The following is a 23164-nucleotide window of genomic DNA, read 5'->3' on the forward strand; positions in this document are numbered from 1 at the left end:
AAATGAAACAGAATGAATGAAAGACACTCTTTTATGAATAGTTTATAGAATAGTTTATTTTTTAGTAAATTAGGAATCTATAGAAGAGATTTTCATTAACTTTTTTTTAGAATTTTTATATGCTTATGTGGATGCTTTTATCATGTAAAAGTGTGCTAGCGTTAGCATCAATCTTTAGTTTATGATTTTTTGAAGTCTATAAAGGATTAGGAACAAACTTCATAGTCTCTTTCGTGTTGTTTTAGCCCACTTTTAAACAACCATCTTGTTTTACTAGCTCTAATTATCCATCCTCCTTTTATAATGTTATTTTTAAGTGTTTTTTACTTTTTAAAACTATACTTTCTCTAGTTAAGCTTGATTTTATGTCGGTCCAAATAATATGATAATTCAAACTGGCTTTGATTATATTTATTTCCTATCAATTCAATTATCAACATGAAAATTTAAATTAGGTGTAGCTTATTTAAACGAACATTAAAGAAAATAAATAATCACAATGCTAAAGTTTAGAGATATAAGTGAGCAAAAACCATCAAAATAGAACGGAGAAATAAATTTTAGTAAGGAAATAAATCAAATATACTAAATAATGGTATTTAACAACGTGCACTGCTCGTGCATAAAACCTAGTATAATAAATTTAGCAGAAAAAATTCCAGTCCTATTAAGCTGTCCCTTTTTTTGTCCAAAAGAATTATTCTTTTCGAAAAGTGAGTTTATCATCTCAACTAATTTATAGTAAGATTTCACCAAGCCAATGATTATTTTAAAATAAGATTTCACCAAACAAATGATTACTTGAATATTCTTATTTCCCCCTCATTTTGGCTCTCTTGCCCGCCGTAACCCTCTCTTCTGAAGAATTTAGTCATTTTCATTCAACTATCAGTTTTACAACAACATAACTTGTCAGATATATTCATCAAACATGTACTTTAATTATTAGCTAAGTGAATACTTTTTGTCATAAAATTCAAAAGCTATGACATATATAGTTTAAAATTTTCTAAAAACAAGCACCCTAAACATCCTCTTAAAATGCTCTGCTAACAGTGGACGAATTCATAAATTTCACGGGTTTGGATTCTTGAAACAAACCCGACCCGTTTTCATCCGAACAAAGAATCCCACCCAAATAGGCCGAGGAAATCAATGGCAGCGAACCGCCGGAGCAAAAAAATGAGAGGCTCCTCGCGCCTCTCTCTGATCCCGCCTCCAATTTTAGTCCCATTTCTCTCCTTCTATCCATCTCTCGGTCAAAGTCGCCGTCCTTTTAAACCCCTCTCTAGATTTCTGGCGCCTTTCTTTCCCAATTCAACGGAAACGCCACTGCGAAATTGGGGTATGCATCCTTTCCCTTCTTGGGTTTTTGAATTTGGGGGAGTTTTGATGTGATTCGATCTGGGTCTGTCTTAAAATTTCATGTTTTGTTTGATTTCTTCAAGACTAATTATTGTTTGCGTGAGAATATTGAAGTCTAAAGGATATATGGAATTGGCTTTTATTGGGAATTGGATTCTGTTCCTTTTGATGGTGGAATGTTATCTGAATTGTGAACATATTCTCTAATTTAGTGTTGTGGTTGGACTATCATTTTCATCCGCAGATTTGAAAGAAACTATAGAATTGTTCATTTTTTTTTCTATGGTCATGGTCTTTCTATTTATCATATACCTATGTCTTTGAACATGCTAAATTGGTTGCTTACAAGAATCTAGACATGATGTGATGCTTCAAAATATGTCGGCAATACGCTAAGGGCCTGTTCGTTTGTTTTCTAAAAACCAAGAAATGGAAATGGAAATGGTGAAAATCTCAAAACTCACCATTTCCTCCATTTCCATCCCTAAAACTCACCCACAACATCCAATAAAATATTATTTTCATCCAACAACTCATCCACATCATCTAATAAAATATGATTTTCATCTAACCACTCATCCATCACATCTAATAAAATATTATTTTTATCTAACAACTCATCCATCACATCTAATAAAATATTATTTTCATCCAAACATCACTCAACTCATCTCTTCTCATCATTTCAAATCACTCACATCATCCAATAAAATATTATAACAATTCACCTCATCTCATTAACATTTCATTTCTTCATTTTCATCCCAAAAAGTTATGAAAACACTTTTCTTAATCTTTCTTCACATCACCCAATAATCCAATGACAACTCATCTCATCTCATTTCATTTCTTATTTTTAAGAATGAACCGAACAAAAGAAAACAAGAAACTACAGGAAATAAGTTTCTTATAATTCATTTCCTTATTTTTTTTCGCCAACCGAACACTCCAAAACTAGTTTTCTTAAAAAATCACAAACATCATCCAATAATAAGGTGACAACTAACATCATTTCAATTTCATTTCTTTGATTTCCTTCTTTTTTAGCCAACCAAACACTCCAAAAACAATTCTTCATTTTAATAGTTTTCCATTTCTTTGATTTCCCTTTTTTTTTTTGGCAAACGAACAGGCCCTAAACCTACATACATGATATAGGCGACACACTGCATACCTGATGAATCTCCATTAATATGAAAAACAAAACAAAAACCGACATACATGATGTACATGACGCACTACATACCTCATGAATCTCCATTAATATGAAAAACAAAACAAAAACCTTCATTATTAACATCCATAGTTTATATTATTAAACCAACGAAAGATTCTGAAAGTTCAATTGAATCCAGTTAACTGAAGTCCATGGTGTCCTTTATATGTTTGGAACTTGTTTAGATTGTGTGAAAGTAGTTTTTGACCTATGTTAAAGAATCTTTCAGTTTGATGTACCCTTAATGAGTTTGGAGTCTATATACCAAATTCCTACCCCAGGGAACTATGGATAGGATTTGTTGTATTAACCTTGAAGATTTGGTTGCATAAAGCTAAACCTAACTTGATGCGATTTGACTAATGCCACCAATGCCATGCATAAGATGTGAAAGTCCATGAACATGCAAAGAGTAATCAATAAATTAATGTGTACATAATCGTTTGGCAATCAGATAACATGGAATAATTAGGAATACATCAATCAGGAGAATATTTCACCTATGTGCTGGAAAATCCACAGGTTCCTTTTGTGAGAATTTTGTTGGATTCTTTTATTCGAACATCATTGTACTCTCCTTGCACTTATCTGATTCACATCGGCTCTTTGTTTTAAGAAACTTCTCGTGTCTTCCTTGATAGTTTACACTCACTATCTAGTATCTTTTATCTTGAAGCAAGAGGCAACTGGATAATCACCAATGATGCAATAACTATCCTACATAAGGTGTGTATTATTATTATTAGTGTTATAGATGAACTACACTTGTTTTTACCTTAATTGTTGGCAGGTTCTATTTCCTTTTTGTTTTACCGTTCAATTTCAAAATTATAATAGCCTTGTGGCTAATTTCAATGTCTAAGTATATCTTAGGTTTAGTTGCAAAGTTCATCTGGCTGCTTATGATTTAGAGTGTAAAGTTTTTCTTTTTCTTTTTTCTTTTTGTATTAGGGGGCTACCTTCTTGCTCCTTTGTTGATTTTTTGTAGAAATGTCTGTTCAATAATTTATGATCATAGATGCCTTTTCTTTCACTATTAGTTATTATGCCTTTGTGTTTGTTTAATCTCATAATTTTTATACTACATATATTGTAGATTTTTGTTCAAATGAAAGTGTTAAAACTTCTGAGTTCACAATATTTCTTCTTCTCTTTCATTTCTTCTTTGTTAGTTTGAAAGTTTTCTTTTATCCACCTCTTCTTCATGCGTATATGCTTCAGTAGCAAGGATATAACCTAAGTTAACTGGACAGTTCATTTGATCTCCCACATCCATGTCCGACACTTCATGTATCCATGTCCGTGTCCAATACTCCTTGGACACTTCTTGAATATATCCATACATTTATTCAGACATGTACCCAATTATATAGTATATGTTTAATGTTTTAGTTTAAAACACTCGTGAACACTTGTTGGATGTCTATCTTTCACTTGATCTCAAACTTCTACAAGTTGTTGGACTCAGGTTGGGTTCATTTCAAGTTTCATCCATTCCCAGTTCGTAAGTAAGATTTTAAAGGGTTGACTTGGTATCTAGTTAAAAAACAAGCAATTTTCCATTTTATAATCTACTCAATAAAAGAAATATAAAAAAATTGTAGGAAGTTTATTTCTCATAATATGTGCATGACAAAACAATATCGATCTCATATAAAGTGTCAATTCAATATGTGTATATGTAGCCACGTCCCTATATCTAGGGATGTAAAATGACCGAACCAAATCAGATATCACTATATTTGAACTTGAATTTGATTGGTTTTCTAATATTAGAATTTGAATTAGAATTCGGGTCGAATACATTAATGATATCGAAATTTGGTTCGGCTATATAATTCTTATTTGACAATACTTAACGAATTTGCCCATATGATCAAGAGCTTTGCCTTCTGAACTGCTAGTCCTTTGTTCGAGCCCTACTATAGCCATAATTTTAACTATTAATTTTAATTCTTTAATTTGTCTGACGATTTTGCACGTAGACCCCTCAAATTGTATACATTTGTAAATGTTCCCTTTGAAGCTTCATAATTATTGATTTCCCCTCTAAGTTGCCTCATTCATTGAAGTTTATGCCTCAATTTAAACTAATTAATATTTTTAAAAATGACTAATCTATCATTAAATAAATTTAAAATATTAACAGTATTTAATAATTAGATGAATCAAATATACATATGGTTAACTGAATTAGTTGTCAAATATTTACTTCACTTATACCCCTACCAGTATCCTATATTTACAAATTTGTCGAGTCTCGTATCCGCACCTCTACACCCGCACCTGCACTTGCACCTACAGCTGTGCAACATAGGTTATAATTGTGACTCCTTTGAGTGTCTTCATAAATAATTAATGTAGAATTTGTAGTCCAAGTATATTATAACTCAATTCCAAAAAAGAAGACATGTTTCTACTTCTGAGATGCTTTTCGTCTCATGTTGTTGTATCACTGTGGTTTTTAGTTAAGCTTTTGATCAATCTGTGGAGAAAGACAAGGAACATAATAATTAATAAGTCTTATATTTTCCTTTTAAATTGTCAATTCATTTGAAAAAAAATTCAGATTTGTTGAAGAATTCATTCCCTCATGTCTCATTTATATTTCAAGGTTTGGAGCTAACAACGACTGAGAAATGTTTCAAAATCACGTTTAGGGATGGAAATCCTGCCAGAACTCTATCCCTTGACAGGTTTACAAATTGGGTGAGTTTTTCCTTCTTACGCTTGGTAACTTCAATTTAAATAAAACTGTGATATATTAAGTCTTGAATTTCATTAAAGTAATATTTTACTTAAACAAATTTCTGGGAGAGCTTTGACATGTAGAATGCCATGAGTTCAATTATGCATACAATCTTATTTCTTCTAATAATATTTAAGTATTTATTCTTTAAATGTTAGTCATGTTTGTTAAAATATAAAATTACATTCCTCAAAGATTAGAATGATTTTGTAGTTTCAGTGTAGTGAAAGGGAAATTTGACGTGCTATTAAAGGAACCCAGGTTCAAATCCCAATGGCCATGAATTTGGAACAGATTCTCGAAATCTTGAAACCGTTGTGTGAATCCAGGTCCATAAAACTGACGCTCAATCTGCGGGGGCATGGTACAATAGAAAATTGTATCCCTCATCCCTCACAATAACTTTGGAGTTTTGTTGTAGCAAGGACCTTTGACAATATGCAAACTAATAGATAGTACACCACATTACTTTAAGTTATTGCACACATTTTTGCCAACTTTTGAAGTCTTTACATGCCCTTTAGAGCAACAAATTCTATGTAATTTCAGGATTTTGCTTATAGTGCATGGATAGTTAAAAGGATTCTGGGCCACTACAACTTCGTTTGGCCACATAATGGGGGATGGAGTGGTGATCTAAGATCCCATTATTAGTTTTTTGTGACCTCCCATATTATGTATATATTTGCAGGGATATACAAGCATATGTTTCATGGGCTTTTTTGTATTTTGCTCCTGGGAGTAATAGAGTGCTCATTCTCGTTGACAACCGGCCATGGATGATGAACAATCACTCAAAATCAGCAAGGATATGGCAGTTAATGGTCACCAAGGTCTGTCCTTCTTGCCCTACTGATCTAAAATTGTGGATAGATTTCACAAAACCCCCAATAGTTTGGGGGCGTCTCCCATGAAAACCCTCAAACTTTGTTTTCCCCACTAAAAGCTAAAAAATTTTCCACATAATTTCTAAAGTGATGAAAATGCCTTTCGGGCCCAAAAATATTCTTTTCTTCATTCTTTTGGATATTTTTATTTTTCGCAAAACGAACATAATTCCTACCGTACCCGTCGCCGCCGACAAATTTTAAGATATTGTGAGGGTTTGTTTTGCAAAAGAAATGCATTAGAGATAATGAGAAATTTGATTTTTTTGGTCAGAGCAGCATTGTCGTTACTTTGGGGGTTATGTGGGAAAAAATATTGGGGGTGTTTAGTGGGGAACACCCCGAAGTATTTTGGGGTTTGCTTAAATTTATTCAAAATTGATTATCTTCCTCTCTCTCTCTTCCTCATTTTGCTTATTTTCTTTCAGTACAGAATGTCACCATTCACAAACACCAGGGCGCTAAACAGGTCATCAAACAAAAATGGAATGAATGATGGCCAAGAAGAATATCATGCAAAAGCAAAGAAAATTAACTGGTGGTTTCCTGTTATTTATTCTACAAAATGGCAGCCTAAGTGTCTTATGGATCTTAGCAAAGCTCTTCATGGGTTCCTTGTGTTTGAAGTGGCGTGGAAAGATGTGCACGGTATCAACTATCTAAATGAACTCCAGGTACCAGCATCATCACCTAAATGGTGTAATTACTCTAGGAAAATATTGACCTGAAAGGGTTTTGTTCATATTAGCCCCTAGATCTTTGTTAATTTTATATTGACTTAGATGCTCAATCTTCATGTTTCTAAATTAGGCCCCCAAATCTCATATTTGTTCGAAATGGTGGTCTTAATTTAAGTAACTTAATAAATTTAGGGGTATTGACAAAAAGCTGACCTGAAATAAGTAAATGAAATAAGTTAGTAGGCATCTTAAACAACTTACTAAATGTTCTTTAGATGCCATTCACAAGGCCAGACATATAGCTGCATCTAAACAGAATCTGAGTTCTATGACCACTATCTTATAGGTTCTCTTAAAATAATGACTTAATTGCACTTAAATGTCCTATATTTTCTTCAACCTTGCACTTAAGTGACCTTTATTTTAAAAACTAGTAAATAAATGCCCCCAAACTATTTAAATTTTGGAGATAGATGCCCAAAAGTTTCAAAATATTGCATTTTGGTGCCCTCTTGTATACCCAATATTGCATATAAATGCCGTCAGTTTGTAAATGGTCTCACTTAAATACGCTAAAGTTTCTAAAAATTGCACTTTAGTACCATTTGTTATGTGATATTCTTGAATAGATAGAGAAGTTAACACCATCTGTATATTTTTAACTTGGGCATCTATCTGCAATATTTAAATTCTTTGGGTCATTTATTTGCTCTGTTTTAAAATAGGGGTCACTTAAATGCAAGGTTGGTGAAACTATAGGGCAGTTAAGTGCAATTTAGCCTAAAATAATCCTGCATTTCCTCCAATAGGTTGTTTTAATTTTCTTATTAGATAGCCTAATGCTACTAAGAAATAAGCTGACATAATGACTTTATGAACTTAGTACATCCTAATTTTTAAATATCTAAAATTGTGAATTTATGATTTAAAAATAGACAAACAAAGACAAGTTTCTGAGTAAAATCTGACCTTTTACTGAACATACAAAAACGTGCACCTTTACTAAGCTAAAAAAACCACATCTTGAACTTAGTTTTACGTAACATAGAGAAGAGAGTAGATCATTTTTTTAACTGTATGGGACTTGACTTATTGATACTCTAGACACCACATTGTAAAGGAAATGGGAAATAGAAGCTGGAACTAATGATAATTACAGTTAGGCCTATATTTTATTGGTAATCAATACCCTTTTTATGTCCAGAAGGTTTCTGTATTACTCGCAGACGGACACATCACTTGCTCTTGACGTGAAATCCATGAGAAAGTGGGAATTCTACAGCCCTGAACAAGCTTCAAAATGTCTATCTTCTTGGTTTTCTTGCAATAAATCAGAAATTCAATCCCTCAGGAAAAGTTTACGGCTCCTCTCTGATTTAAACCTTCACCAACCAAGCGCTCATTCTTCTTCTGTTTTGTTTCAAAGACCGTCTCCTTCAGATGATGATTTCTTAGATGTTCAAGAATCTTTCACTGAAACAGGCGATAAGGGAGAAATCCAACACGAAAAAATATGCAGTTGTGATGAAGGATCAGTTATAGCACCAAGTCAGTATTCTAACACGCTGATACTCTTTAGATTCAGCGATTGCATTTTGCCATTGAAATTTAAGGAAATCATAATGTCTGATATGAGACTTCTGATACTGCTCGAGACTGGTTTACCTTCCTGGGTTATTTTCTTCGAATCCTATCCTTTCTTCTGCCATTTTTATCGTACTTGGATGAGGCACTTAGCAAGAACTCTCTACATACTAATCTCACTTGTGACTGTCATCTTCGGTTTCTATGATTTATATAAGAATGTGCCATTATTAAAAGCTACTGTTGCTCGTCTCTCTGGTCCTCTGTTCAATTGGATAGAAGGATGGGATATGGTCACAAGGCTTCGATATCTTGGAACGATGCTCTTCCTCCAAAATATTGAGAAAGCGTTGAAATGGTTCTTGATGATGTCACGTTCAATAGCGACGCTACTGTCAGCAATTATTAGACCATTTAGTGGACCTCTTGGTGAACTTATGGAATTCATTTCCCCTTTGTGGAGTGCTTGTGTTGAAGTTGCGGAGATGTTTTTTTCTACGATTTGGTTCATATTAGCTTCCATGTGCAACGTGTTGCTTGACATTGCGGAATTTGTGCTGTGGCCTTTTGAGTTTTGCTGTTCGTATCTTTGGAGTACAGGTAAGTCCCTGATTAATTACCAGTATGCCATGATGGAACCTGTTAGAATATAAAATTATAGGGGTTTTTGCATATATACCGCTCAAATCTTCCATATTTGCAAAATTACCCTTGAAACCTTGGTATTTGCAAAATTTCCCTCCCAGTTCTCTTACATGGATTTATTCTACCTATTTTACTTACATATTTTAGTTTTTAAAAGAGAAATTGTTGAAAATATTAGTAGAAACTATTGGGAATTTTGACATAGGCTTGTTTAAAAAGCAACATTCTTAAGTTGGAATAGTAGAAAGACCCAATATGCTAGTTTTGAGGGTCAAATTTGCAGATAATAAGATTTGAGGGACAATTTTGCAAATATTGAAGTTTTGAGGGGTATATATGCAAAAACTCAAAATGATAATTCTCAACCCTCAGTACAGCTTTGGAGTTTTGGCGAAGGATCCCTTTGACATCGTACCAAAGTAACCAAAATCAAACCCTACTAGCTAGGAATTTAAAGCAAATCAACCTGTGGGGCAATGTTAGAATATAGAATTACCCTCAACCCCCACCACAACTTCAGAGTTTTGGTGTAGGGGAAGGGTTCCTTGATATGTTTGTTATGATTAAAAGCTTTCGTTCCGGTACATGATTGATTGCCAGTGTGCCATAATGGAACCCTCTATAGCTATGAACTTATTGAGTTAGCTGTTGTTATGGACAAGATGTGGCTATCACTGAGGACTTGTGACTGGTAAATCCATCCAAGATTTCCCTAATTGATTGAGCCATGAGAAGCTTTTGTTATTGAGAATAATCCTGTTTCCTATTTTAAATCACAGATCCCTCCAAATGATTAAAATAAAATGGTTGTAAATCTGTTAAATGCTGTTTGAAAATTTAACGTGTGTGTAGTCAAGTCACTTATCCATCTGGGCATGTTTGTTATTGAGAATTAGATTGACTTTTTGGTTTCCCTTCTTGGTTTCAAACTTGTTGTCTCACTTTATCCATCTGGGCATGTTTGTTATTGAGAATTAGATTTGACATTTTGGTTTCCCTCCTTGGTTTCAAACTTCTTGTCTCCTTCTCATCCTGACCGTAGTAGTAAGCACCTCTCAGTTTAAAGAGAACATAATATGTTACACCTTACTAATGACACATACTATATCCATGTGGAATTTTATCTCGTGGATTGTCTTTTTATCTAAAGAAGGATCCCATGAACATAAATTTCTAATTGGTCGGGACTTCCGGTTAAAGTTTTTTTTCTCTATGTAACATGAATAGATCATGCTGCAAACTTTTTTGATGGTTAAAGCTAAACTATTTTTGCACTGTCTTCAAAATAAAATCTCAAGTAACTTATTTGACATTTCGCCCACCGAGAAGCTACGAAGACTATTATCTTTGTAGATTGCACTTTTAAAATTGGGTTTTTCGATATTAGTCCCTTAAACTTTTCATACTTTGAAAGTCATCCCTAAAATCATTGAAATGGCTATTAGGTCCCTCAATTCTTAAGATATTTTGAAATTAGTCCCTCAAATCACTGAAATTGCTATTAAGTCCCCGGATTCTTGAAGTTATTATGAAATTACCTTTGAGATATATCTGTATTCGTTAGGATACTAAGTTACTAACATGGTCACCGAATATCTATATCTGTTAGGATATAGTTACAGATACAAATATGAAGTGAAATATTCGGATCAAGTACCCCATGTCTGAATATATGTTGGTCATACAATGTGCAATTGTTTTAATCCTCAGATTAACGGATTTGAGGTTAATTTTGATGATCAAGGGATCTTATTTTAGCTTTTCAGTTATAGCCTATGATGCACGGATACGGATACGGGACACGGATACGACACGGACACGGATACGGGATACGGCAAAATCCAAAAAAATAGGATACGGGGATACGGCAGTGATTTTTTTTTTTAAATTATTATTATAGATAGAAAAATTTAGTCAATTAAAGTATTAAACTTGTACGTTAATTTTCATTCAAGCTTGCAAACTATTCAAACTTTCATACTAGTATACTGCATCACTAACAACTATATTGCTAAATTTTATTTTCTTCTTTACAGGTTACAAATGGCGAATCAAGTTTTAAGTTTCAACTTTCAAGTCAACTAGTAGCACTACGCATAGCTCAAATAGCAAGAATCAATACTCGCACTCTCGCAATCTCGCAATCTCGCACATGAAAACAAATAGTAGCACATTTTCAACAATTATGACCGATATGTATTAATAAGAAACAAGTAATTCTCAGTAAAAAAAAAAAGAAACAAGTAATTAGTTCTGCAAAAAACAGTTAACACTTAACAGTGATAATAATAATAAAAACCAGTAGTTAACAGTTAAGATAAATCTCTCCTTAAATCTCACTTTGTAAAATAGTTACATTTCAACAGTTAAACAAATCTCTCCTTAAATCTCTCCTATTATTAATCAAAATAGTCCACAAACCAAACTTTAATAATTACCTATTATTAATTATAAATCAGTTTACTGACTTACTATCTCAAATAATTAACAGTTAAACATTCAAAAACATTGCTTTATAGTTAAATAAGAAACCATTAACAGTTAACAGTAAATGGCTTAACAGTTATAGTGGAAATCGGGTATGTACCCAATAACCCAATAACCCTAGCCACCGCTTCTTTTTGCTTCTTTTTTAGCTTCCGTCAGGCGCTGCAGGCGTGTCTGAGCCGTGTCCAACTCCCTGTTGACCGTGTCTGGCCAACTTTGACCGTTGACCCGTGTCGGACACGGATTGACCGTGTCCGACACGTGTCGTGCACGTATCATGCGCGAATCGTGTCTGATTCGTGTCAGACACGGATTCGTAGCCTCTTGGGGAGTATCCGTGCTTCATAGGTTATAGCGAACATATTAATGAACTCTCTTGTATCATGTAAACTATTTTTTTATATTATATGATTTTCTCATATCCGTTTTGTATCCACATATTATCTGCAAATACATTCGCATGTATATCTGTATGTGTCTGTATCCAATTTTAGCAATTATGGATTAGAGTTTTCCTTAGCAATGTGCATGCATACCTATATCTGGTAAGTAAATACGGATATGGTAACTTGGTAATATCATATATATGAGCCATATCCAAAATGTTTTCACCCCTAATTTAGAGGGATTAATTTGAAATTAACAACTTAAGAGAATGAGGGGACCTAATAGCAATTTCAATGATTCTAGGATTGGATTTTTTTCAAAAGAGACCCTTTTTGCTAAATAATTAGCAAAACCGACTGTTTTCTAATTATTTAACAAAACCGACATCTTTTTGGCCAACAAAGATGTCAGTTTTGTAAAAAGAAGGTTTCCGAAACATACGGGACTAGTAGTCCCGTATGTTTAGTGGCCACTAATTGGTCACTAAAGTGATCTCAGAAAACCCGTGGATGGATTTTTTGAAGCCCCATTCGAAACGCACGGGACTACTAGTCTCGTGCGTTAAGCAGAGAGTCGACCTTCTCGCCCAGCAGATCCACGGGACTACTAGTCCTGTGGATTTGCTGGGCACAGTTCAAACATGCACAAAACATGCACGGGGCTATATCGCTTCATATACAATGTTTGGCGTACCTGTTTGAGCTATAAAATTATAACCTCCACTTCATATAATTGTTATACAATATAATATTTATATACTTATAAATTTAAAGAAATAAACAATGGATAAAAACACATTTAATAAATCCACAACATCACAACACAATAGCTACATCATATACATATCCATACGACAAAATAGTCCAGACAAATCTAAATATATCAAGTTTATCAAGTCTATCCATACGACAAATTTAGTCAAAGCAAAAAGACTAATAAACTATCACATGCAACCTAAAAATCTGCTCCTCCCCCGTTGTCTCCCTCTTCGTACCCGCTCCGATCGTCGGCGTCCTCCTTCGATTTGAGCTTGTACGTACTCGCTCTCCTGTTGTGTGTGGGGCTATGACGGACCAGCTTCATTGTCGTGCGAGCCAAGGTTTTAAATATCGGATGTCGGGTTCATATCGGACGGCTGAAATCCATATCGGATAGCGAAAATCGGGGATATATCGGGGGATATGGACTAAATATCGGATTGTCATATCGGGTGGTGCGCATATGTATAATATCATGTCCTAAAAGTAATCAACTGCTTAGAAAGCGTACAAGGAGTGATAATTTCACTTCTCAATTGCTTGGGAGTTTCTAATTTCAATTTAATTTCAGCAGCAACTTGGTACGAATTCAAGAGAGGGAGGGAACAGATATTAAGGAGTGTCAACTGTTAAGTATCTCACTCTCTCCTATGCATTAGCATTTAAATTTGTTGCATTTTAATTTTATAATTCAATTACTAACTTGAAACTAATTTTATTTGACAAGGCAAAACTAAAAAGAAGGGGAAAATTAAAAAGATTTAAGGGGAAAACTGAAAAGAAGGTGAAAATTAAAAAGATTCAAGGGGAAAACTGAAAAGAAGGGGAAAATTAAAAAGATTCAAGGGGAAAACTAAAAAGCTTACCTAATTTTATTCGGCACGAATTTAAACTGCAGGGAAAAAAAAGTTAAAAGTATCGAGAAGAGAGAGAGAGAGAGATACCTGACGGCTGAAGCCTCAGGAAGCAAGAGGCGTCGAAGACGGTCGAAGGCGTCGAAGGCAGTCGAAGGCGGCTGAAGGCGGTCGAAGTTGAAGGTTGTCGAAGTTGAAGGCTGTCGAAGACTCGAAGGCGTCGAAGCTGAAGGCGGTCGAAGCTGAAGGCGGTCGAAGGCGGTCGAAGCTGAAGGCCGTCGAAGGCGGTCGAGTCGAGTGAGAAACGAAGAAGATGAAGACGGATGTTCTCTTCCCAGTCTAGCCCTAGCTTCGTTTTTTTTCTTTCTATCAACTTGTTTTCTGGGTTCGGGTTCGTAAAAAGTCCCTCAAGTTCAACGCATAATCAAATGGGTTTGGGTTTTCATCACAAAACCCAAACCTAATAAGTCAAAAAAGCTGTAAACCGATATCTGGAGAAATCGGCCGATTTTTCTAAGGTTAAAAAGCAACCGACATGACCGATATTTCCCCGACATCTTCGATTTTCTCCTGAATTCTGATATACGACTCAAAATAGGCCGATTCGTGTCGTTTGGCCCTTCAATCCGCTATGTCGGCCGACATGTCCGACATGTCGGCCGACATTTAAAACACTGGTGCGAGCAAGATTCACCTCGTCTTCGTTGGCGCGCATATACCCTCTCTCCTCATGCGCCATCTCCTCGCGACCATCATGCCGATCCTCATGAGTTCGATGAAGAGCTTTACGAACCCTCCCCACTATCTGCTGCAATACCGATACATGTACTGAATCTCCTCTTGCGGTAGCTATGCCTTCATTTGCAATCTCCTCTATCTTATCCATAGCATCTATCCGCAATCACGTAAAAAGATATAATTATATATATAAGCAACCAAAAGGTAATGGATTAAAAACTATTTAAATTTACGCATTTTACTTACCCATTCTCTTTCATCTACACCCCTTGGTACGTATCTTGCTTGTTGGGAACGTATCTTGATTTCGTTGACTGGAGGCGTGGTTTGAGTGATTATTCATCATCTTCTAGTAATCCCTCAATACCATCTTATATAATCGATTTCCTCCTTAAGAGGATAAATCTACTCGACGATGCTCAATGCCGCTCATTTTCCATCTAGCAATGTACTGATTATGCACAAATGACCAGTCAATTTAATGCCCACCCTTGGACGCCTTCCTTTCTATTCTTTCTACAAGTTGTGGAGCGTGCTGTGTGAAACCAAACTGCCTAAGTATGCGATCCGGTACATGCATCTCCATAATTTTAAAGCAAATAAGAGGAACTCTGGCTCTCCATATACTATGTCCCTCCATGCAAATCAGTGGTAGACGAGGTAGAAAAGTGTCGTATGGCCGCCACTCAAACTACAAAATATAAATTATCATTAGTAACTAGCTTAAATTGACTTAAATTCAAAATTTTGATACATGATAAATATCCATTCGGTTGAGCTCTCCTCTATAAAAATCTAACTGTCTTGCCGGGGCCTCATCATATACTTTAATGACGTTCCATCTACGTATATGATAGAAGGTTAGATTCTAATTCCAAATATAAAATTCAAAATTAAATTCTTTAATTAGATTCGAAATTGTTTACCTGTTGCCCAAGAGAATTTGTCCATCTAAAACTCACATCTCACATAATCTTGGTCTCAAAATCAATCTCTCCTATGTCCAAACTTTTAACAATGTCAAGCACTCATTGAGCTCTTTATTTTGCATAAAATCAACCTTCGACATTTCTCTATATAGGTATGCTAAAACAGCACTACGTCATGATAATGTCCCGCACCTGTCGAAGTCCTGGAGAAGCGTTAACCACCTATCACATGACAAATGCATTTAGTCGTATTTTGTGAATAATGAGTTAAAATCTAGGAAAAACGACCAATATAGTTCATTATATGAAAAACAAGCTGTTTTACCTCAAATGTACTTTATGTTTACTTGAATCGGGAAGAAGAAGCGTCCCAATCATATGCAAAATATATGCACGAGTATGTTACTGGATCGTGACCTGTGATGCATCTTCTGATAAGGGGTTTGCGAATTTTTCTTTTAGCCACTTCAATCTAATATATCCCCGAGGCAAGGACTCCGGAGATAGTCCTAACAACTCATAATTGTTAACTTATTAGTTCTTGTAGAATCAATAAGACTATAATAATGAATAAGTCTATAACGATAATGAAAATAGGTCTTCACCACTTACCGGCTCGGGATGCATAGTGTATATACTTGAACATATAATTGTTAACTTATTAGTTCTTGTAGAATCAATAAGACTATAATAATGAATAAGTCTATAACGATAATGAAAATAGAGATAGAAAATATATTACCAATTAATTACTATGTACTTGTTCTTGATGGACAACGAGACCTATAATGGCCTAATTGATTACATTGTCCACATTTAAATCGCAATGCTACTCCTTCTTGGTCTTGGTCCATGGTACCTCTAATGCGCACGGAGCGAGGTCGTCCCGCTTGTTTTTTGTATTGAGGTGGTAATATACATGGTCCATTATAAAGCGACTAATAACGATTATTGTTGGGAGGATGAAAACTCTACTTATAAGCCTTTCGATAATGATTTATTGAATGCTAAGCTGAGCAATACCTATCATAAGACAATCTAGCACCACCATCTTGATTGGAACTAGCCGTTAAAACATGTTCACATGGTAGTTTTTATAATTGTGGTATATTAAAAGTACAACTACACTCCTGGTCATAGAGATGGACTGTGTAAATACCTTTACAATCTTTAACCTCTCATTTATTATCGTTGAATGGAGTAATTCTAGATGATCTTACGACCATAATCATTTTCTACAGAATACTCTCATTTTTTGGAGTGTAACTTATCGTCCAATTTGCATCATCATCACGTCTCTTATTACAGTATGCGTTTATTTTATAAAACGTCCTTGCAACCAAGACTTGAATTGGCATAGCACGGACACCTTTGAGTACGTCATTGAAACTTTCAGAGCAATTAGTTATCATCATACAATAATGCACTCACCATCTCTACGTAATACCCACCGATCTTCGTATTGCGGCTTCAAGTTTTGTTCAATCCAGTTATATGCTTCAACTGATATGGACTTAATTTTCTCCCTACGATGCTCATATATCAGTGTGTCGGCTGCACACCCGGCTTGCCACAATAGATTTTGTAAATTGACCTCTTCATATTTTTTCTTAAAATTATCTCTTATATGCCGCAAGCAATACCGATGATGATGTGGTGCTCGAAATCCCTCACGCAAGGCTCGTGGAATTTCTTTCATCCAGTCAGAAATAAAAGTAATCATTCTAGGATTTTGAACAGTAGGGATGAATCTGTAAATACATTAAAAAAATCACTTTCAACTCGATGTATCCTTCACCTCCACAACTGCGAAAGCCAATGGAAATAGACCACCATTTGCGTCTACATCGGTCGCAACCAAGAGCACTCCTTTGTATTTGTCGTATAAATATGTGTCATCAATGCTCAAGAGCGGACAACAAAAAGAGAACCCTTTGATACTGGGTCCAAATGCCCAAAATACTCGCATGAACCTTTCCATTCCCGGCGCAATCGCTTTAGACTATTTTGTATTCGGAACCTAGATTTTTTCTTTTAATTGCTTCAAGATATTGCGGTAGTAATTCGTAAGATTTCTTCCAATCTCCAAAGATTTTGGTCAACTTTCAAAGTATTTGGATATAGTTATTTTTCTCATATCATATACCCTTGTAATTATCTGACTTGGAGTAAGATCAAGCTCTCACTTAACTGCGGGCATAATTAGCTTCAATATATAAATGAAAGTTGCTTCCTTATGATTGGCATTGATAGTTGGATTGCAACATGTATGAAGTCCGTAATAACTAGAGATCATAAATTGCCCATTAGATTTTTTTCTAATCGTTGCATTAAGCTTTCATGGACACTTTGAATTTCTCTCGTCTTGAGCACTTGCATACTCTCCTTGAGCTTTCTTGTTGAAGTAGCACTTTACATGATAGTTAGTTGTATTAGTTTTCACTGGCTTGAATTTGACCCGATTCTTGATTGACTATTCACGTATAGCGAAAAACAAAGTTTTTTTATTCTCGAAAATATCTCCTTTTTTGAAAGTGAAGTCCTCGGGTCGTTCGCTATTAGGACCAAGCTCAACGAACTCAGCTTGTGAGGCATTTATCGACTCCTCATTTTGAAACTCTTTTGGCAATGGTTCTTCAGACTTAACATAATCGTTGTTTACACAATATTCATCCATCCAACGGGTGTCCTCATCGGTTCCTCCAATTGCACACCGCATACTATCAAGACGTTCCTCCTCTTTAGCATCTCCATAATCATCATCTATATCCTCATCCTTTTCTACAATAGAACCAACTAGTAAATTAACTGAAACATGACCCGATGCGTTGTGAAACACATCACTTGACATTGTACCCGAGTCATTTTCTAAGTGTAAGGCCCTTGGAGATGAAATAAATTCGTTCGAGTTATTTTCTAAGTCAAGTATGCAGGAGAACTCTCCTGGAGCGCATATGAAACTTGGGCAACACCGAATATTAGAATATTTTCAATGAACAACTCGATTGGGATTTGGTTTTTTGCAAGTTGTTTCATGTCACTTAGTTCTTGATCATTGGTGATCTCTACAGCAATTGTTTTTTTTTTATCGGACAATTACAGAAGACCTTAGTGGCATACTCTCCATGATTAACTCTAGTAACTTTGTATAATCGCTCAATCATTTTATCGAAGTTACAATTTCTAGATAACATGAATATTTTTCTAGATCCTCCCTCATATATAGGCATATTATTCATTCTAACACTCAGTTTCCCATTGAATAAGTAAATAATTGGTATTCCATTCACCATTCAAACTGAAATATTAACATTTATCTTATGCAAATTATTTATCAAACTTTAATCTAACAAATTTTAATCTATCAAAATTTAACCAAATCCCATTGTATATCATATTTAAAAAAATTATTCTAAATATATAGTTATTTCCAAACTATAATTTTAACTAAATAATAGAGAGAAAATTAGGAAATCGAAATTTATAACTTGATGAAGATCTAAAATTTGTCGGCGTCAGAGAGGAGACGACATCGGACTTCAACAATGCAACTTTAGCGAGGATCTCTATTTGGGTTTGGAGAGAATGATTTTGGAGAGAATGAGTTTGGTGAGAATAAGAGAGAAAATTAAGGGAGAAAGCGGTGATTTTGGAGAGAATAAATAAAATGAGGTTAGGGTTATTGAGGAAGAGAGATTGAGAGAGGGTGGATGAAAATCGAGGTAAATAGAGGTGAGAGATCGGGGTGGTTAGAGAGAGAAGGTTGTGTCCTAATTGTTGGGCACAACCGGGCTTATATAGCCCGACAAATCCACGGGACTACTAGTCTCATGGATTTGCTGGGCTAACTCTGCACCAAGTCTCTGCTTAACGTATGAGACTAGTAGTCATGTACGTTTTGAATGGGGCTTTAGAAAATCCATGGGACTAGTAGTGTTGTGGGTTTTCTGAGATCAATTAAGTGGCCAATTAGTGACCACTAAACATATGGCAAGCGTAGGCTGAAAAAGCAATACTCTCACGTCGGGCTACTAGTCTCGTATGTTTCGAAAATCCCATTTTGCGAAACCAACCTCATTCGGTTTTGCTAAATAATTAGTAAAACAGTTGGTTTTGCTAATTATTTAGCAAAAAATGACTTTTGAAAAAAAACTCCTAGGAGCCTAAGAATTAGGGGATCTAATAGCAATTTCAATAATTTTGAGGGACTAATTTCAAAATATGTAATATTTAAGGGACTAATATCTTGGGGGGTAAAGCTTTTTAGATTCTATGAGTGCCCACATTTGCATTACACTTATTTATCTTCTAGTTTACTAGTGAAGATAAGCACATTAGTACAAATTCTCATTGTTCTCATGTCCTAATCCTTTTCTTTTTCGTTCTTGAAAGTGCAGTAACATTACTCTATCCACTCGTATCTATCATCTGGGATTTTATTCTGGTACCCATCCGCTGTGTGTTAACACTAGCAGACTACATGGCAGTATTACTGTGCAATATTTTTGAACTGTTCAAAGATGTTTGGGAGTCAATCAGAGGCATTTTCCAAACTACAGGCATTTTTAAAACTGCAGCTTTATCAGGAGCAAAGAAAGGTGCATATGATATCTCGATATGGCAGGGGCTTTGGAGAGATCTCTTTTCTCAGGTTTACCACGATACCTTTTTAACTGTGCTCAATTAATTAGGAAAAAGGGTAAATTTCACTTATCACCCAGAACTTTGATTGGTTTTGCATCATAGTCTCCTTAAACTTTGTTTATTCCACTTAACCCCTTGAACTTTGAAGTTTTTCTGATGTGCCCCCTGACATCATTACCTCTGAATGGTTGAATGACCAAAATACCCTTTTTAAATATCTCCCCTAAAAATGAAACAAAGGACAAAGGGTAATGTTTAATAAATATGATTTTCATCCTTTTCTATCACATGGTTGGCACGTAACCGATCAGAAGTTCACGGTGTTACTTTTTTTTTGTTGGAGAAATTCAGTAGGGTTAAGTGGAGTAAACAAAGTTCACGATGATTTAGGGTTATGTGCAAAACACCTCACTTCAGGCGTTTAAGTGATATTTACCCAACAAAATATCCTATAGAGGGTCCTCTATACAAAATGATATAATTAGAAAATGATACAATTAAGAGGAAGTGGCTCTTAACACTTGTCACAATCTGAAGTTCCAGAAATGACATATCCCAACAACAAAATAAAGTTGGACAGTTATTAACCACAAACTTTAAGATTAGCGTTGAATTGATCACATCTCAAGACCTAGTTGCTCCCGGTATAATTTTGTATAGAGGACCTTGTAGGTTTCTTTTCCCCATTAATTCAGTCTTATTTTGGCCCAAGGGACTGATATCTTTTGCATTCTTAGGTATTTCGAGGTGCACGGAGTGTCATAAATGGTATGGCCACTTTCTTCCTGGCCTGCAATCGGCATAGGCTAAGGTATTGAATTATTTACATATTTGTTAATTTAATAGAGGAATGACCCTTAATGCATCTGAATGGAAGAAAATGTTCTTGCTTAAATTTTGAGAAAAAAAAGGCTGTGTGGTGTCTTCTTTTCTGGTAATTATACTAAGAAGACTTGCAAGAAGTCATAGAATGTTATCTAATAAGTTAATTTCTATAGCTTCTTATTGATATTTAGGTTTGAGTTATCCCAAATACTAGTATGCACTTAAATTTGAGTGGTCAATATAGGAAAAGCTTTTTTTGTTAGTTCCAATCTGAAATTTTCATAAATATCACATGTAAAAATAGTTGAACTCTGACTTTAAGCATAGGAACTTTCATTTTTCCATAGTAAATTCATGTTTGACCTTAACATAATGTTAAATAAATAACTAAAGAAAGGTTCAAGTCCTGTGTAGTCATACCAACCATCACTATAATTATATCGTCCTTTTAACTGTAAATGAAGGCTCTCATATCTAATCGTAATTTAACTATTTTTTGCAGTATATTTTACATGATCTCAAGGAAACATAGATTTGTTGAAAATGTGAATGCACTGACGATAAACTTTACCTTACCAGTTTATCTGTATGGATAGTGTCACGCGAATCATCTTTGAAAAGTTTGACTCTCTTAGAATTAAGCATATTGTTTAAATAATTATCTTTGAAACTTTATTGCTATCATTATTAATGATTCATCAAAATACTACAGCACATACAACCATGTCCAAGCCTTCTTCCAGCGTGTAGCTAACCTTGGTCACATCACTCCTCATGCATGCCGTTTTCAAAGGGCACATCAATCGGCGCATCAAAATGAGGTGAGCAAGTAGACTTTATTGTAAGTGTAATTTCATAAGACCCCCCCTTAAGTTGGGGCATTTCATAGCCCCTGTGACTTTTAAAATTTCAGAAAAGTGTGAACCACAATTTTCCCGAGCAAAAACGCTGCGTGATTTCATCCACCCATGTGAAAATTGTGTATAACGATGTTGGCTGTTGGGGCTCCTTTTTTATTTTTATTTTTATTTTTTGATATTTTGAAAGTTAAGAGGTGTTATATGAGGAACGCCCAAACTTAAGGGGTGGTTTCCAAAATTTACACTATAGTAACTTAAAATCATATGACTTGGACTTTGGTAACCTTTTTTTAATTTGATAAATTCAGGAAGAGCGCATGGAATGTGATCGTTGCAAATAAGCTGGAGTGTTGGTAAATATGAAAGTGCTCAAAAATCTTATAGTGCTAAACCACATATTGATAAATATGTTGTAGAGGAGGTTGGGAGGGTATATATATATAGCTTGTGTGTATGTTTTGAAAAGTTTCCTTGCAAATAGCAAGAGTATCCATGCATGGATGTATATATTAGAGTTTGTACGATGAAAAGAAGAAGAATAAACATTAAAATTTATTTCTCCGAGTATCTGAGGCTTCAGTGATTCTGTAAATATTTATAGAGCTCTATTGGGGAAAATGACACTTGTATTTTGTTGGCTTCCAGTTAGAGATGCATAAAAATATTCATATGTGAGGACATATTCGTATCCGTTAGAATATGGATATGGTTACTAAAATCTATAACCGATAAGATATAGTTACGGATAGTGAATTATCCGGATCCGTATCAAAAATATCCGAACGTATGTTATCATATAGTTACAAGTGTTTTTAACCCATTGATGGACTAATGGATTTGAGACTAATTTTGATGATGAAAAGAGTCAATCTTGGCTTTTCAGATATATAAGGAATATATTAATGAACTCTCTTGTGTCATATGAACTTTTTTTTTTCGATATTACTTGGCTTCCTCATATCCATTTTGTATCCGCATATATATCCTTATGTATATTCACATATGTATCTGATTTTAGCAGATATGAATATGAGTTTTTCTTACCGATGTATATTTGTATCCATATCTGTGAATGACAAATGGACAGAGATATGATGAGTAACGTATTCAAGCCGTATGTACCCCTACTTCCAATCATCTTTGTGTGATCTTTGTATTATTTTGCAATCACTTGATGCATGAAGGAAATCTCTCACTATGTAAGCTTTCCATTTGCGAAAGAATTTTTTTTTTAGATTCCATTTCATGAAGATTCAAAAATGCAATTTCCCCTTTCATCGAAAAACGGAACGAAAGATAAAGGGCAAATCCACCCACACACATAGACAAAAACTTTGGATGATTATGGGAAACCCCTCTTAACTTTCAAAATATCAAAAAACCACATTTAAATGTAAGGATAATCACAATACCCCTTTTACTTTAGATTTTATCATAAAAGTTCTTTTAAGTTTGATATTTTATCAGAAAATGTCCCTAATAAAATCTTAAAAGTAAAGGAGGTTTTTTGATAACCTCTAAACTTAAAGGAAGGTTTTCTAATATTTTTAATTGTC

The 23164-nt window shown here is 34.7% G+C and overlaps 1 protein-coding gene across 3 annotated transcripts; it reads left to right on the forward strand.

Annotated features, from left to right (window-relative positions):
• Positions 1046–22175, forward strand: LOC109825267. Of its 3 annotated transcripts, XM_020392083.1 has the most exons (10): positions 1046–1345; positions 3258–3307; positions 5196–5290; positions 6022–6163; positions 6646–6891; positions 8124–9081; positions 19677–19930; positions 20661–20734; positions 21461–21569; positions 21917–22175. In XM_020392083.1, exons 3-10 carry the CDS (start codon positions 5244–5246, stop codon positions 21947–21949), a joined length of 1863 nt encoding a protein of 620 aa, XP_020247672.1. In that variant the 5' UTR covers positions 1046–1345; positions 3258–3307; positions 5196–5243; the 3' UTR covers positions 21950–22175. The 3 variants fall into 3 exon arrangements, with proteins under 3 accessions (XP_020247672.1, XP_020247673.1, XP_020247674.1); XM_020392084.1 differs by lacking the exon at positions 3258–3307; XM_020392085.1 differs by lacking the exons at positions 1046–1345; positions 3258–3307; positions 5196–5290 and having other exon boundaries at positions 6037–6163; positions 6651–6891.

Source organism: Asparagus officinalis, chromosome 10 (assembly GCF_001876935.1).
Source record: "Asparagus officinalis chromosome 10, Aspof.V1, whole genome shotgun sequence".
Classification (NCBI taxonomy): domain Eukaryota; kingdom Viridiplantae; phylum Streptophyta; class Magnoliopsida; order Asparagales; family Asparagaceae; genus Asparagus; species Asparagus officinalis.